This window comes from Carassius gibelio, chromosome A13, assembly GCF_023724105.1.
Source record: "Carassius gibelio isolate Cgi1373 ecotype wild population from Czech Republic chromosome A13, carGib1.2-hapl.c, whole genome shotgun sequence".
Lineage (NCBI taxonomy): Eukaryota > Metazoa > Chordata > Actinopteri > Cypriniformes > Cyprinidae > Carassius > Carassius gibelio.
In genome coordinates, this window is record NC_068383.1 from 11,991,648 (window position 1) to 12,007,017 (window position 15,370).

At 37.1% G+C, this 15,370-nt stretch overlaps 1 protein-coding gene and 1 long non-coding RNA gene across 2 annotated transcripts; both read left to right on the top strand.

The window, feature by feature from the left end:
* Positions 1 to 337: 337 nt before the first annotated feature.
* LOC128026799 (uncharacterized) lies at positions 338 to 4,921 on the top strand. Its single transcript, XR_008186529.1, has 4 exons — positions 338 to 469; positions 1,064 to 1,173; positions 1,389 to 1,502; positions 3,537 to 4,921. It is a non-coding gene; the product is annotated as an uncharacterized LOC128026799 (long non-coding RNA).
* A 3,327-nt stretch (positions 4,922 to 8,248) lies between these two features.
* On the top strand, positions 8,249 to 11,158 carry lbx1a (ladybird homeobox 1a). Its single transcript, XM_052614043.1, has 2 exons — positions 8,249 to 8,612; positions 9,172 to 11,158. The coding sequence occupies exons 1-2, from the start codon at positions 8,288 to 8,290 to the stop codon at positions 9,654 to 9,656; spliced, it is 810 nt and encodes a 269-aa protein (XP_052470003.1). The 5' UTR covers positions 8,249 to 8,287; the 3' UTR covers positions 9,657 to 11,158.
* The last annotated feature ends 4,212 nt before the right edge of the window (positions 11,159 to 15,370 follow it).

A 15,370-nucleotide genomic window follows, 5' to 3' on the forward strand; every position in this document is an offset into this window, starting at 1 on the left:
TGTGTCTGGGTTACAGGATTTTACTCGGTGCCCCGTGCAAACAGCTTACTGCTGATTAAACATTGATTTTCCTCGGCACCCTCTCACCCTGATAAATAGAGCATTAAGAGTTCTCCACAAATAATAACATTTGGAATAATAAAATTTGTTATATCTGATGAACCACAATGCTTTGAGAAATATATTGGATTATTGCATAGTGCAAGTGAGGGTTATTATATCCTTCAGTCCACAGACATACCCTTACCATATTTTAATGACAATAGTAAAAAAAAAAAAAAAATATATATATATATATATATATATATATTCCCCCCTGCAGGTTATCCAGGCTCTCTGTCTGTCTATCTGTCTATCTTTTTTCTCCAGGTTTCCTGATGAACAGCAATGGAAGTGAGGTGAAACAGCGAGGAGGAAGAGAGTGTGAATAAAAGTTTAGCTTGCAGAGCAGACTCTTTCTTCTATCATGGTAAGTGAGCTCCTCCTAATTACTATTCAATAAACTCCCGTTAAATTAACAGCTCAATAGGCAACAACATCTGCTGTATGTGGCAGGCCAGTGAGTCGTACATCTTCCCCAAGCTTTTCTCTTTCTCTTTTCCCCCTCTGTCTCATGTGTTCTCAAAGACAGACGGCTTGGTGTCACGGTTTCCTTAAAATAATAATCAGCAAAACTGTTTTTGGATTTGATAATATTAAGAAAGGTTAATGGAGTAGCAAATCGGCATATTAAAATGATTTCTAAAGGATCATGTGACACTGAAGAATGGAGTAATGGCTTGCTGAAAAATTTGTGGTGCTTTTAGCATCACCAGTGTTTTATACCTGCAGCTACATTTTCATATTTTGCAAAACTTGTGTACAGTAAATTACAGTAAATTACAGTAATTATGTGAAGACCAGGTAGAGTGCCATGGCACATTTGTAGAAGGTTCCTCTGAAGAAGAACTCCATAATTCAGCACTTTTTTCAGTCTGTCATCTGAGAGCAAAGGCTGTCCAGCTGTCTGTCAGTGAAAGATTAGTTGCTTGGCTCACACGGTCTCTTCTCTTCTGTCACAAAGGGCCGGGCAGCTGTCGGAGCCATCCAGAGGCATCACTCACCACTGATGAACACATCAGTCCAGTCCAAGCACTCTCCCAGAAGCTCCTCACGCTATCATGAAGAAGAGGGGTGAGGAAAGGCTAACCACGTTAGCCATTCTTATTCGGCTTGGATGGAGAAGACAGATTGAGGATGATGCAAATGGGTTGTGTTTTGTGTGCGTTTTGTATGCACACGTGTGAGGGTGTGAAAATGATCAGTGTGCTTGGAAATGGCAAACTGCACAGCAAGGCCGGGCCCCAGCGCTCATTTCTCATCTTTCTCTCACCTGTTCCACACTGCAGAGCTCACAGCATTGATCCAGACACACCCGGCTCCTCGCCATCCATCATAAGACCAACACTCCCCTCACGCTGCTCAAGGTCCACGTGTCCTCCTTTCCGCTTTTAGCCGCTCAGGTAAAGATATTATTCATCAGGCCTCTTATCCTCTTCTATCCCTCCTTCTCCCTCAAGTAGTCTCTCTCTCATAAAGAAGACAACTTGCAGCCATATTAATGCAACGCAGCAGCCACTGGGAGGATAACAAGATCCTTAGTATCTGTGCACAAGAGAGGGAAAGAGGAAATAAAGGGAAAAGTGCATGTGTGTGTGTGTGTGTGTGTGTGTGTGAGAGATATGCAAACGCACACTGACATAAAGAGGTCATCTCATAAATCTTTAGTAGATAGGGTGATGCTGTTTGAGTGAGCTGTGAATGGGGCCTCAAAGCCAAAGTCACTAGGGTCAACGGATCAGTAGAAAGAAAAATAGAGTAATCCGTGAGAGAGGAATCTGTAGACATCACCACATGCATTATCTCTACTTCAGCTTTATGGTTATATTGGTCCTGCAGCTCATCCCTTGTGGTTAACTCAGGAAAGAAACTTGTTTTAATTAATCCTGTGAAAAGGCCAGGGCTAATTATAACAGGTGAAGGATGGCTTTCTCTTTTTCTTCTCTCTCTCTCTCTGTGCAGTACATCAGTCTCTTTGCTCTCTCCTCTTCACCTGTGATTGATAGAGGACTCATTCCCAGAGCCTACAGATTTGCCATGCCTCCAGAATCGTGTGGTTGTTTTTAGAGCAGGCGGTGTGTGTTTGTGCTGTTTTGTGCCTATGTACAGAAACAGTGTAAAGAGTGGAATACACTACATAACTTTTGCCCATATTTTGTTGATGCTAGATGCCAGAAGCAGTTGGAGTTGACAAATTATGATGAACATAAGACTGTTTTTTTTTATTTTACTTCAGACAAATTCCATCCAGTTAGAGGATGTCAAACATGTTGGTTATTTTTAAGCGATTCAGATTTAATTATTTGATTTTTCCTATCCTAAATATGGTGCGTTTAGTTATTTGCATTTAACATTATTTGTCCCTACTGTCTATTAGCCACCAGTTGAGAACCACTACTGTAAGTGAACTCAAATCTGTTCCTCTCTTTACTTTCGGGTACAAGTATTGAATAAAAGCTGTATAGTTATTTTACTTCAGGGTTGTCAGTTGGGTGCCACAGAATTAACCCTAATGTGTTAAGCCGCCCTAAGGATAAGAGCTTCTGTTGTGCTTCACTCACGTTTGTTGTGTTTGTGTTCATTTACCTTTGGCAATGCTGTTGGTAACACAGGTGAAGCATGACATGTTCATTTTGATGGAAAAAAAAAGCAGCATTCACAGCTGGGGAAGAATATTTCTGTTCTTTTGTCAGCATGCATTCGTTAATAGAGCCACATTCACTCTCTTTACTTATGGAAGTATTAACTGCACACCCAAATTAGCTCTGATGAGCAGACGCAGCCTAGCATTACTGATAGAGCTCCGCCGGCCGTCAGTTTTAATTCTGTATTTATTATTATTACAAACTAAGATTAAAATGATGACTCAATTATCATATTGAATTTTCATTTGAACTTAAGTATAAATTGTTTATTATTTGATCATGAGCGAAACGTGATATTTCTCTCTTTAAATTATTATTGAGAATATTTGACTTGAGTGTGAATACTTGTATGATTTGCCACATGTCCCATGCTACGAAATCTAGATTGCTTATGTACACATTGCAGTTATAACAATCCACATATGATGCTCTTACTGTACATCTGAATTATTTACATACAGTGAGTCAATGTGCGGTAGTGGATGTCTTTAATAAGGCCATCAGAGGCAGAGGGATGGGTCATCGCTCTCTCCTGTCTGCCGCAGGAGGCTCTCAATGCTGTTCAGTGGCCGAGGCTGGGCTTATGCCATGGCAGCTTTCCTCAGGTGCTGACCTGACACACTTTGTCCTCCCAATATCTTTTTTTCCGACAGAGATCTATTTCTCATGTCTGCCATAGAACTTCTCCAGGCTGTGGCATTAGAAAGGGGTCTGTCAGAAAGTGAAGGGCGATAAGCGTGCTGTGTCTGACTATGAGCTACTTGTTATCTATGTCCCCTCTTTCCTTCACAGGACTATCAGCTAGATGCTTGATGGATTCCCAGGGAGGCCCTGCTTGGAATGTTTTCCTCAGAAACCTTAATTTCTTTGTGACTGATGAAGGAAAGACATGAACATCTTGAATGACATGGTGCTGAGTAAATTATCAGGAACTTTTTATCCTGGAAGTGAACTAATCCTTTAAGCAACAAGTTATGCCATCAACACACCCCAAGGTTGGTTTTCTGAACCAAATCAACTAATTAATTAAAAATATTTGACTCACAATACCACTTAATCTCCGTCGGATCAGACCTCATTAGAAGGTACATGATGCCCTGGTGAATATCAGAAAGATTACATCACTCTTTTTGTGACTCCCTCAATCCTTTAGTTCTGCTAACTTCTGCTTCATTCTCTCAGATGGTCTGGTCATGTTGAAGTGAAAGGTTTTTCCGCTTTCATGTTTTTACCCTTTAAATAATGAAGGGTCATTTTAAGCATGGCTCTACACTTAATCTTCACTCATTTTGTTTTAACAGTCAAAGCCCAGTCCTGCAATTAGACTGAATGTCACCAGACTCTGCGCGTTCATGCCTCACTCTCTCTCTCAATACCCTCCACACACCCTCACAGTCCCTCCACTTTTAGCGGGAGCATGCATCCTCTGTCCAAATGGACCTCACACAGGCCTTTACTCTGCACTTGTTTTTCTGCAAGCTGTCAGCTCTGGTGTGCCAGCTCCACATCTATACTCACCTAATTTATGAAGGTCTGTGCGCTTGTTCTGCTGCACTACAGATTAACCAGCCAGAATTATTTTCACCGCAGCCATTGCGACTCATAGAGCATCTCAGTCTAGTATTGCATTACTCTGTACTGCCCCAGAGGGCATGGGGGGGTACGGGCATCCATGGTATTTAGAGCACAATATGGACTTAAGCCAAAAATCAGTGCTGTATTTGGGGCTGTCCTGAAGAGCTTGCAATAAACGCATCCATTCGTGTTGAGTTTCAGGTGATTATGTGTATAGATAATGATAAGCATGGGTTCATTTTTTTTTTTTTCAGTTATGAGTATCTAATTTCTGTTCAGGGATTTTCTTCTCTCTAATAATGCTGTGTGTTCAATTTGCACCATTGAGAAGGACTACTACTTTTTTTTTTTAATAATGCAGCTAATTTACATGATGACAGGACATTTGGTGCCTGTGCTTTGCTTGCCAAAATATGAATTCACCTTTGTTGGGCAGCAATCCAAGCTTCTGTTGATAATAATAGATAGAGGGTCTGGTTAGAGTGATTCATGCTCATGCATGCATCTTTCCACACATTATGAAATTGTATGTTGCTGATCTTGTGAATGGATCTATTTATTTTTTGCAAGACTGACCCATTGAATATATTTGGTCTTGAGGCCTCTTGTCCATATAAAAAAAAAATACAAATTAACCGCACTGCAAACAAAATGTTCTTTCTGCCAACTATTCTTTATGCCAGATGAATTATTGCTGTTGAAAAGGTTTGAAAACAACTCAAAGTAATGAATAAGTTAAATAGCCCCTCAGAGAAAGAGAAACTCACCCAGAACTATAGACTGTGATGTCCTGTGATCTAGAAATGTGCTTTGTTGAACCCATGAATTTAAATTTTTGTTGTGGAATACATCGCCTTATTTAGAGTGGATAACGGGTGATGCTAACTGCGTGTAAACCAAGAAGTCTTATAATGTGATATAAGGCTGAAAATTAAACTTAACTTGTAAATACTAGTGAAATCAGTGTATTGTGAAACGAAGTTAATTCATCTCCTGATCTTGTAATAAATGACAATTAATTTCGCAGCTAGTCATATGAGTTTATTTAGCCTTTATATGTTAGGGTTTTAGGAAAGATCAGTGCTTTTATGTGGTTTATATGTGACGTTTTGAAAATGTGAAATTGTCTTTGACATTGATTTGAATCTGTGGATAATTATAGAGAATATAGCCTTATTAAAAATTAAAAATATTACATCGTTCACTGACGTTTAACATTAGTAGGTCGTTTACTCTAAGTATGATTTTATTATTATTATTATTATTATTATTATTATTATTATTATTATTATTATTATTATTATTATTATTATGTTTCAATAGTTCCACCATGTCAGTAACATAGCCTACCAGAAGATTAAAGTTGTCTACTAAGTTAAAACGGTTAGGAAGTTTTTTGCCTGTAAAAGGGATATATTTCGAGGAAAACGGGATAAAACAAGAGTTGTCAAATAATATATTTCTCTCGTGAAAAGTGAATAAGGGCCTCTCCGTTTAGACTCTATACCATGAAAACTTTATATATCCATCTTACCAGATGTGTGAGCAGATCATTTACAATCCCCAGAAAGGTCATGTGAATAAAAGTTAGTGAAAAGATCCGATATTGCCTGTGAAATCGGAGCTCTCTGGGTCGGAAGCGAAGAATAAATTATGGAATAAAACTGTCCAGACATTCGTTCACTGGAGTAAGTGACAAATCTTTCCGAGTCATTAGACATGCAGAATAATCACAGACCATATAGCCTAAACAACGAAACATTACTTTTTAAACATTTTTGTTCAGTCTGTCATGGACAATCCCGTTTAAGATGCCTGCGAATTCATTCTACAATAAGGTGAATTGAAAAATAGTTGTTTTACATATCAAGTCGACGGCAGTGTGTAACGCTTATTTTATAATTTTGCCGGATTCTATATTAATCTTTAAAATACCACTTTGATTTAATTATATGATCATAATAATCATAATAATAACAAGTGTCATTAAATAGTATTAAGTATCAAGTAGTAGCCTATGTACAAAATGTATTGCATTGTAAATTAACTTTTATATTTGCATGAATTCTGTAGTGGTATCTTCCATGGCGTTTCTTTGCGTCATATCTGCTTACGCAGGCATCCTGCTCAGGCAACTCTAAATGATCATGTCACACAGGCGTATTCGCCTGCCTCTGTATCCTTTTTTTGGTGCTTTTTTTAATTTTCGGTGAACTGTTAATTTGTTTAATGAATGTATTCAAATGTGCTGTTTATTTATTTAATTTTTTTTTTTTATTATTATTTATTCGTATGTATTGATTCTAAGTTTTATCAAATGTGAGCAGTGGTTACTTTTTTTTCAGAGTTTCTAAATAACTAGCTTCTCGCTGCAAGAACAAATCGAATTCACGATTAATATTATGTAAATTAGGCTATATAATTAGTTTAAAATGAATCATTGCTTTTACACATACGTTATAGATCTAAATTTATACAAATTAATTGAGCATATTTGTTTTCACTTAATTAAAACAGATTTAAACCAATGACTTACAAAGCGGCAAAAAAGGAAAACCTTCTGTGAAGCTACAATCTACTAACCAACAGAACGCACTGTTTTGTCACGCAGTAGATCAGCCTTTATCCGCCATACTCGGCTGTTATCCGATGTCCCTCGCGATGAGCTTCAACCTTATTCTGTCAGTTCAACCCAGGCCTCGTTACACTAAAGTGCACGACGAAAACAACGCAAAAAATAATCAGATGCTTCAATCAATGCACTAAATGTATGAAATACATACGCGCTACATTTATAAGTTATATATAGCCTACATAATTAAATGTAGCCTAGGGTATTTATTATAACTATTAGACTACTTTAAAATTGTTTTTAGTTTTATTTCTGAGCATAAGTTTATCTCCGTTCTGCGTAAATCGACGAAAAATAGTTCCCATAATGCCAGAAATACCGTGGATTAAACAGCAGGCGATTTTTAGAGATGAAATATCTTACTGCTGATGCGAGCTGGCCCTTTGCGCTTGAATTATGGCAGAGAAGATTTGGTGCAGCTGAAGGGGACGATCTCTCTCTCTCTCTCTCTCTCTCTCTCTCTCTCTCTCTCTCTCCCTCTCCTTTCTCTATTACACACTTGCGCGCACACACACTTATTTTGTTCTGTTCACAAGTATTATCAGCCATGATATACCACCTGACTCTAAAATACGTCTATTAAAAAGAGAGAGAGAATATACATTTTTAAGCAAACATTTCTAGTTTAATAGACAATATACAATTAGACAATATTAATTGCAATCATCAACAAATTGTACTGGATATATTCCTCTGGTAATGTAAATGTGCTTCTATTAAAATAGCGTGGTACAAATATGTAAATAAGAACAAACAGAATATCGACAAATCATTAATTTGTAGTAAAGAGTGGGAGCGTTAAGTGTTGTAATCCGGCTGTGCTCCTCCTCCCGGCCATGCCCTCTAATTAACGGGGCTCCTCTCCTGCTAAAGTCTGCATCGAACTGCAACATAGTCAAAGAGCAGAAGGGAGAGAGGAAGAAAGAGAGAGAGACAGAGGGAAGGAGGGAGAGAGATAGAGAGAAAAGTGCCACAGGATGTAATTGATTGTCTTGCTATCAAGAATAACTTGTTAGTAATAGTCAATTCTGGCTGCTTTTGAGGCTGACTGTTTCCACTGAAGCATCAGAGCTTGTCAGGCTGCTTCCAGGAGCTGAGGACAGCAGACGTGGCTTTTTAAAGAAAGACTTAAAGTTTTACAACCCTGCGGCAAAATGAGCAAAATGCTGCTGATCGGCTTCTAATTCCACGGATTTTGGGATATATTCACTTTCAAGTTGCTCTCTGTTTGTCAACAGTTTTTATAAACTGAGCTGTTTTGCATTGTGCAAATTCTAACTGAAATTTTTTTTTCAAAAACTCTAGCGTAATTCAAAACAAGGTAAAAAGACAAATAATGACCTCCAAAGAAGACGCAAAAGGCGCCTCGGTTGAGGATCGAAGGCGCAGTCCGTTGGACCTTCTTCCTCCACCTGCTAACTCAAACAAGCCCCTCACTCCGTTCAGCATAGAGGATATTTTAAACAAACCTTCTGTCAAACGAAGTTACACAATTTGCGGCACAGCGCACCTGCTTTCGTCCGGTGAGAAGCTCCCATCCACGGGCCATCCCCTCTCCAACCGCGCGTTGCTCACCCAGACATCTCCACTGTGCGCCCTGGAGGAACTCGCCAGCAAAACCTTCAAGGGTCTGGAAGTCAGTGTTCTACAAGCGGCAGAAGGTAAACAAAAGGCCCGTTGTTTGTCCAAAATTTTATTCAGGCTGTCAGATTGTGGATTGTGATAGGCCTATAATTTTTTAAGGACGCCGTTCGCGCAAACGACAAAAATCCGTTTTCAACAGCTAAAGTGAAACTGTTTTATTTTTTTAAATGCTTATTTATGGTTAAAAATATTATCGAATGTATTTGTGAAAATAGCTTAAAGCACAAAAATGTGGAATAATTATGTGCACGCAATCAAAATAAATGGTACAGATATGATGCAAGTCTATTGAAAATACAAACGAAATTGTGTCCTCGTGGATTTAAATGTATGACTCGTGTAGTATTCGTATTCTCAGGCCTATTTGATTTTGCCACTTGAAACTGATAGTATTGAAGACATTGTTTTACATTTAATAAATTACAGTAAGCTAATATTCGCCTATTATTTATATCATATATATTTATATTAATAAGCCAATGGGTGGCCTGTAGTCTATTTGTTACCACTCGTTAAATAAAGTAGACTTGAATGCATTTCAATATCGCGGTGTTATTTTTTATTTGCTTGTTTTAGGAAGAGACGGCATGACACTCTTCGGTCAGAGGAATACACCTAAAAAGAGGAGAAAGTCGAGAACAGCCTTTACCAATCACCAAATATACGAACTGGAGAAAAGATTTCTCTATCAGAAATATCTGTCTCCTGCTGATCGGGATCAGATCGCTCAGCAGCTCGGGCTCACGAATGCTCAAGTCATCACCTGGTTCCAGAACCGTCGAGCCAAGCTCAAAAGAGACCTGGAGGAGATGAAAGCGGACGTGGAATCGGCCAAAGCAGTGGGCTCAGTACCTTTTGAGAAAATCGCCAAATTGGCAGAACTAGAGAAATGCGTTAATGGCACTCTCGGAGAGTCAGGGGCCAAGTCTCCATCACGATCTAACCACGAGCACGAGGGCACCAACAAACTCCACATGTCACCATCATCACCGTTTACAGACCACACAACGAGCAAAGAGTGCTCAGAGGATGAAGATGAGGAAATTGATGTCGATGACTGATTTTCGTTGAACAGCATCGGTATTATTTATCTTTTTTTCTGAGATGGTCCTCTAAAACCATAGAGTTGAAAGTGCCATTAATGCACCAAATGTATTAAATGACTTGTATTGAAAGCAAATATAAAAAAGGAGAGAAAAAAATCAAAGCAAGCATGGGACAGTTTCTTCAGATCTATTTATGCAGTGGCGGTATTGTAATCATTTAGCCTATTCGTTTAAACAGATAGCTGAAGAGCAATAAGTACCTTGATAATATTTCAGTTAGATTTAAACACACACACCGAAAGCACGACTGCCCACGTAGAATTTTTTTTCTTCCGGTTCTAGTTTATTGCATGTTTTATTTTGTTCGACGAAATAATTTTAGTTAAAAATGGCTGCAGATTTTATACTGATATCTCAAAAATACCCGAATCTTAATTCACACGCGCAGCCCCTGCGTGTCCCTGATAATGCCTTTTGACCTATGACTAAATCGTTTGATAAAAGAGTGTATTATAGAACATTTCCAACAAAAGTTATCGCAGGAAAAAAAAATCGACTTCTCTGATCAAATCTGGATTGTCACATTTTAATATATTTCTTATAGTTTGTATGCCTGTAAGTGCCTTTTTAAGCCAGGAAACCATTTAAACCAAGTGTACGAAGTGTATTGTATTTAAAATGAAATAAAAATGTCTTTCTCTACATTTTTGACGTTAGTCTGATAGTTTTATTTATTGTTTTGGAAATAAGCAATCGAGGTAGCCTAATATAAACCAAACATTTAGCCTGAGTAAAATTTAATTTTGGGAGCCTACTTTTATTTCATTCTCCAACACTCTTTAAAAATGCATTGAATGTTTTTTTTTTAGATTCGACATTTTACGCTTTTGATTTTCAGAATAGCATAACATGTTTTCTTGTCCCCACGATGTGTTTCAATATCCACAATGGATGTGTGTGAGAAACAGAAATCTGGATTGATGAATGCGCGCATAAAGGATGCCCAAAAACGCAGGGTTTTTGGCCCGTTTCTCTGCGGTTGAAAGACGCTATTTCCCTGCAAAGCGAAGAGAGGCAGTCATTTCTAGCGTAAGGCGTGAAAACTGGGAACAAATGAGCAGTCTCCCCTGATGTGACAAGCTACAATGAAGCATGCTCTGCCTCCCGCGGCTCTCAATACGGAGACAAGCGTGTCCCACCGAATAAAAAGGACACAAACGTTTGGAGGCCATATGGTTTTTGAATTTTCCTCACAATTTTCAGACAATTTGATGGATCGAGCTGGCCTTCTTTTTAAAGTGTTTCGCTCAGTTTTCACAAAGGCAATAATGCGCACAGGGGCGAGGGCATCTGGGCCTATTAATGTCCCCTCTATTCTCTCTTTTCACTCGGCTGTTTTAAACAAGTCTATGAATTACAATGATACTGACTCGACTTGTTAAGAGGTTGTCTTCTGCCTTTGTTTGTTTGAGTGTTTGGCTTAAAATAATAAAGTTAACATTTTGGCTACACGTAAAAGCAGAACATATGGCTGGAGTGACACTATGTATGGAATTAGAGCAAAATTCCTCAGGGAGTTTGACCGAGTTATTATTATTATTATTATTATTATTTAGTTTATTTTTTTCATTTAGGAATTTTATATTCCTTGCAATAAGTTTTAAGACACATTTTTATGTTTCAGATGCGGTTTTACATACGGAACCTAATCTTTGTTCGATTTTTTTAGTTTTGCACGTTTCCTTTTCAATTCAGTTTTGATAGTCATTTCTGTATTAGATAAGCACTGTTACAGGATGTTTTAATTATTTCCATTAAGTGCATCTAGCAGTTCTTGTTTTATAATAATTATAACATTTTATCAAATTATTATTTAAACGCATTTTATTAAATTATAAATGTATTGCATAAGACAAGAAAACACAAGAACAATTAAATTGCATTAATACTATAGTTTATATAAAGTTTTTTTTTTTTTTTTTTTTTTTTTTTTTTTTTAAATCGTTACATAATTATTTTGTTATTTATTTGTACAGGTCTAGGTCCTTTCATATTCAATGTGTCAAGTAGTCTAATACATTTTGGTAAACATCTTCCGTAAAATTGCTGAATTTAGCATTGTTGAAGTGAAAACGCATTCGAAATGCAAAAAAAAAAACTTTTCATTATTAGTTATTACATTATTATTAGTTATATTTACAATTATTTTGTATATAAAATTTTAAAAAAGAAAGAGCTTCTTCGCAGCTATGAATAGACTGTTTTAGCAACATGAAGCGGCTGTAATAAAAGGATCAGAGATGATATGTGGACAATGTGATATTTGTCACCGCTCCATTAACATGAGCAGATGACGCCAGAGTCTCCAGCACTGTCTGCTCGTGCGCCTCTGTGCAACACAATCACACGCCATGTATGTGTCGGTGATTTAGCGTTTTCTATCCAACTTTAAACGTTTAGGTTATTGATGAGCCCACATCACACAGAAGAACACATTTAGCACTGAGAGAGGTTTAACAAAGCCATGTTAGACTGTCCTTATTCAGACCAAGTTGTGCCCGTTATCTCTCTCTCTCTTTGTGTTTGCACAGGCAGAAATGTTTAAGGGGTGCTGATATATCAGGAGAGTGCGAGCTGGTGGGGTTCAGTTCCTTATTTTATGAGGTGTTGTCAAATGTGGCAAAGATAAGTAATACTACAATCTGAAAGAGCATAACGTGGTAATTAATCCCCAAGTCTTAAGTGTATTTCAGCTCAAGAGAGAGAGAGAGAGAGAGAGAAATCTCTAATTCAATCGCCCGGAAAATTGAAGTTTGATGCATGAGTCCCTGCTGAAACAATGGGGTTTGCTCTCTCCCTCTCCCTCTCTCTCTCTCTCTTAGCCATTACCCTTTCTTTTTCTGGCTAATTGTTTGATTAGAAAAGAGGCCAGATACCACTTATTTTCTGCCTTAATTAAAATTGAATATATTTTTTTTCTCACTTCAAAATAGATAGATAGATAGATAGATAGATAGATAGATAGATAGATAGATAGATAGATAGATAGATAGATAGATAGATAGATAGATAGATAGATAGATAGATAGATAGATAGATAGATAGATAGATAGATAGATAGATTCAGGCACTTAACATTAAAAAAAAAACTTTCATGGACTGCATGCCAGGCTACATGTCATAACAGTGTATGATTCAGGTGAAAAACTAAGCAGATTAACCTGAGGGGAAAGCTTGATTGATCACTAAATAGGCTAGGGGTGGATTCCTGTGTTTTAGTTCTAACACTTCTCTGGGAGCCCCTTAATACTTCAAACTTCAATTTTACGGACGATTGAACTAAGCATGTCCCTGACAAAATTGATATATGTATTAATTTTCTTTAACTGTTGATTAATTACTCTCCACTGAAAGAATTATGCAAGACTTTTTCGCCTCAAATTTGCATATTAATCAAATTCTAGTTAATCATTCAAACTGGAAAAAAAAAATGGATCTAAGGGAGTTGAGGGGCATAACTCGAAAAATATACCGAACAGATATTTTTTGCCCTCTCTTGCTACTAAGCTGCGTGTATAGTGTATTAAAACCAAAGATGCAGAACGAGTTAGCCTGGCTATTTGGTGAAAACAGAAATTGTCTGTCCAGCTTTATGATGTGTTCATGCTGAGCAGGCAGATCTTAATGTGTCCTGTCAAAAATGTAGTAAGATTTAAAGGGGAAAGAGTCCTATTCAACACTGAGCTGTGTGTATGAAAGAGAGCACTGGGAGCAGAGCTTTCACATGTGTAATTTGCCATGGAAGCCCCTTTTTTATTGTCCACCTTCATAAAGAATGTAATATTTAGACACTTTTATATTTTCATGGCAGTATTGTTTATTTATCTTTAGCTGCTATTCATTATTTTATATAAGTTATAAAAAAAAAACTATTATAACTGATTTATTCACTTTTAGATTTAGCTTAAGCATGAGATGATACTTTCACATCATACTTTCACTTCCAATCTAAGCCATTTTTCCCTTTTAAAAGGACATGTGAATGCAGGTAAGTGTATTGTTTTCAGCTTATAATGTAAAAGTTGTCACAATACAATTGTATTGATTTTGTTTTACTGAGGGACCCCACCTCATCTGCTGCTACATCAGGAAATTGTAATTGCATTCTCAACATGTTGTAATACAGAGGAAAATATCAAAAGAAACAATAAGTCTGATGAATTTGCTATTATTTTTGCAGACAGAAAAAGTTTAGCATATTAAACTCGAAGAAAACATGAAATGATGGCACCACAATCGTTAAATACAATGTCCACAGACAAGAGAGCATGTCATTGAAATTCATTCAAATAAAACATGATAAAATCTTTAGTGAGTGCTGATGGTCCTCTGACTCTGCCTTTAGGAGCTGTTGTCTGATCACTAACACTATATATGAGAGAGAGAGAGACCGAGAGAAATGTTTGAGCACTACTTAGAAGCTCAGTGGAGTGGTCTAAGTATCCAATTTGGACATTGGACCATTTGCTGTCCTATAGTCATCAACCCAAATCAGTTTTATTTTTCAATCTCTTTGCATATATATAAAAAAAAAATCTCATAAAAACCTTTATTGATATTGCAATTTAAAAAGTGGACAGTAAATTTGGAAGACTTATGAAATCTAATAAATTCAAAAAATTATTTTTTTTTTATAAATATATAAATATAAAGATTCTGCTGATATTCTGACAGAAATTAGAAATAACATAAGAAAATAACAAGGACTTTATACAGTCTATTCTCCAACATTTTATTTATGCTGTTAAGCATTAACAACATTATATATATATATATATATATATATATATGTTATATATATATATGTTATCAATAACACTTTTTTTTCTATCAATGTTTTTCATAATTATCATTTAGCTCCATTTTAATTGCACTCCACACTAGCCTACTTTAGCCAGTAAAGCAACTTTAAACTTAAACTGAGAGTACAGAAGGTAGGCCATATATTGTAAATGTAAAGTGTTGATAATGCATAAATGTAAATGTAAAAGTAGGCGTACTTACTGAAAGAACTAATGATGAATTATATATGTGTGTGTGTGTGTGTGTGTGTGTGTGTGTGTGTGTGTGTGTGTGCACTCTTGTTTTTGTGACATATCAGGACACAACTCGACATGGCAGGAGAGGGTGACTTATGAGGACATAACCCATGTCCCCATTTTTCAAAATGCTTATAAACCATACAGAATTAGTTTTTTTTTTTTTTTTTAAAGAAAAAATGCACAAAGTTTCCTGTGAGGGTTAGGGTTAGGTGTAGGGTTGGTGTAGGGCAGGGATAGGCAACTCCGGTCCTGGAGGGCCACTGTCCTGCAGAGTTTAGCTCCAACCCTAATTAAACACACCTGAACAAGGCTATCAGTGTTTTCGGGATTACTAGATAGATACAGGCAGGTGAGTTTTTATGAGGGCTGAAGCTAAACTCTGCAGGATAGTGGCCCTCCAGGACCGGAGTTGCCTATCCCTGCTGTAGGGCCATAGAATATACAGTTTGTACAGTATAAAAACCATTACGCCTATGGGATGTCCCCACTTTTCACAAAAACCAACGTGTGTGTATAAAATAATGAACTCGTTTCAAAAGTTCTGAGAGCATGCAGTGCTTTTTCTCAAGTTTTCTATGTTAAAAGAAACGGTGCCATCGTGTGGTCATTAATAGTCGTGTTTCTCTG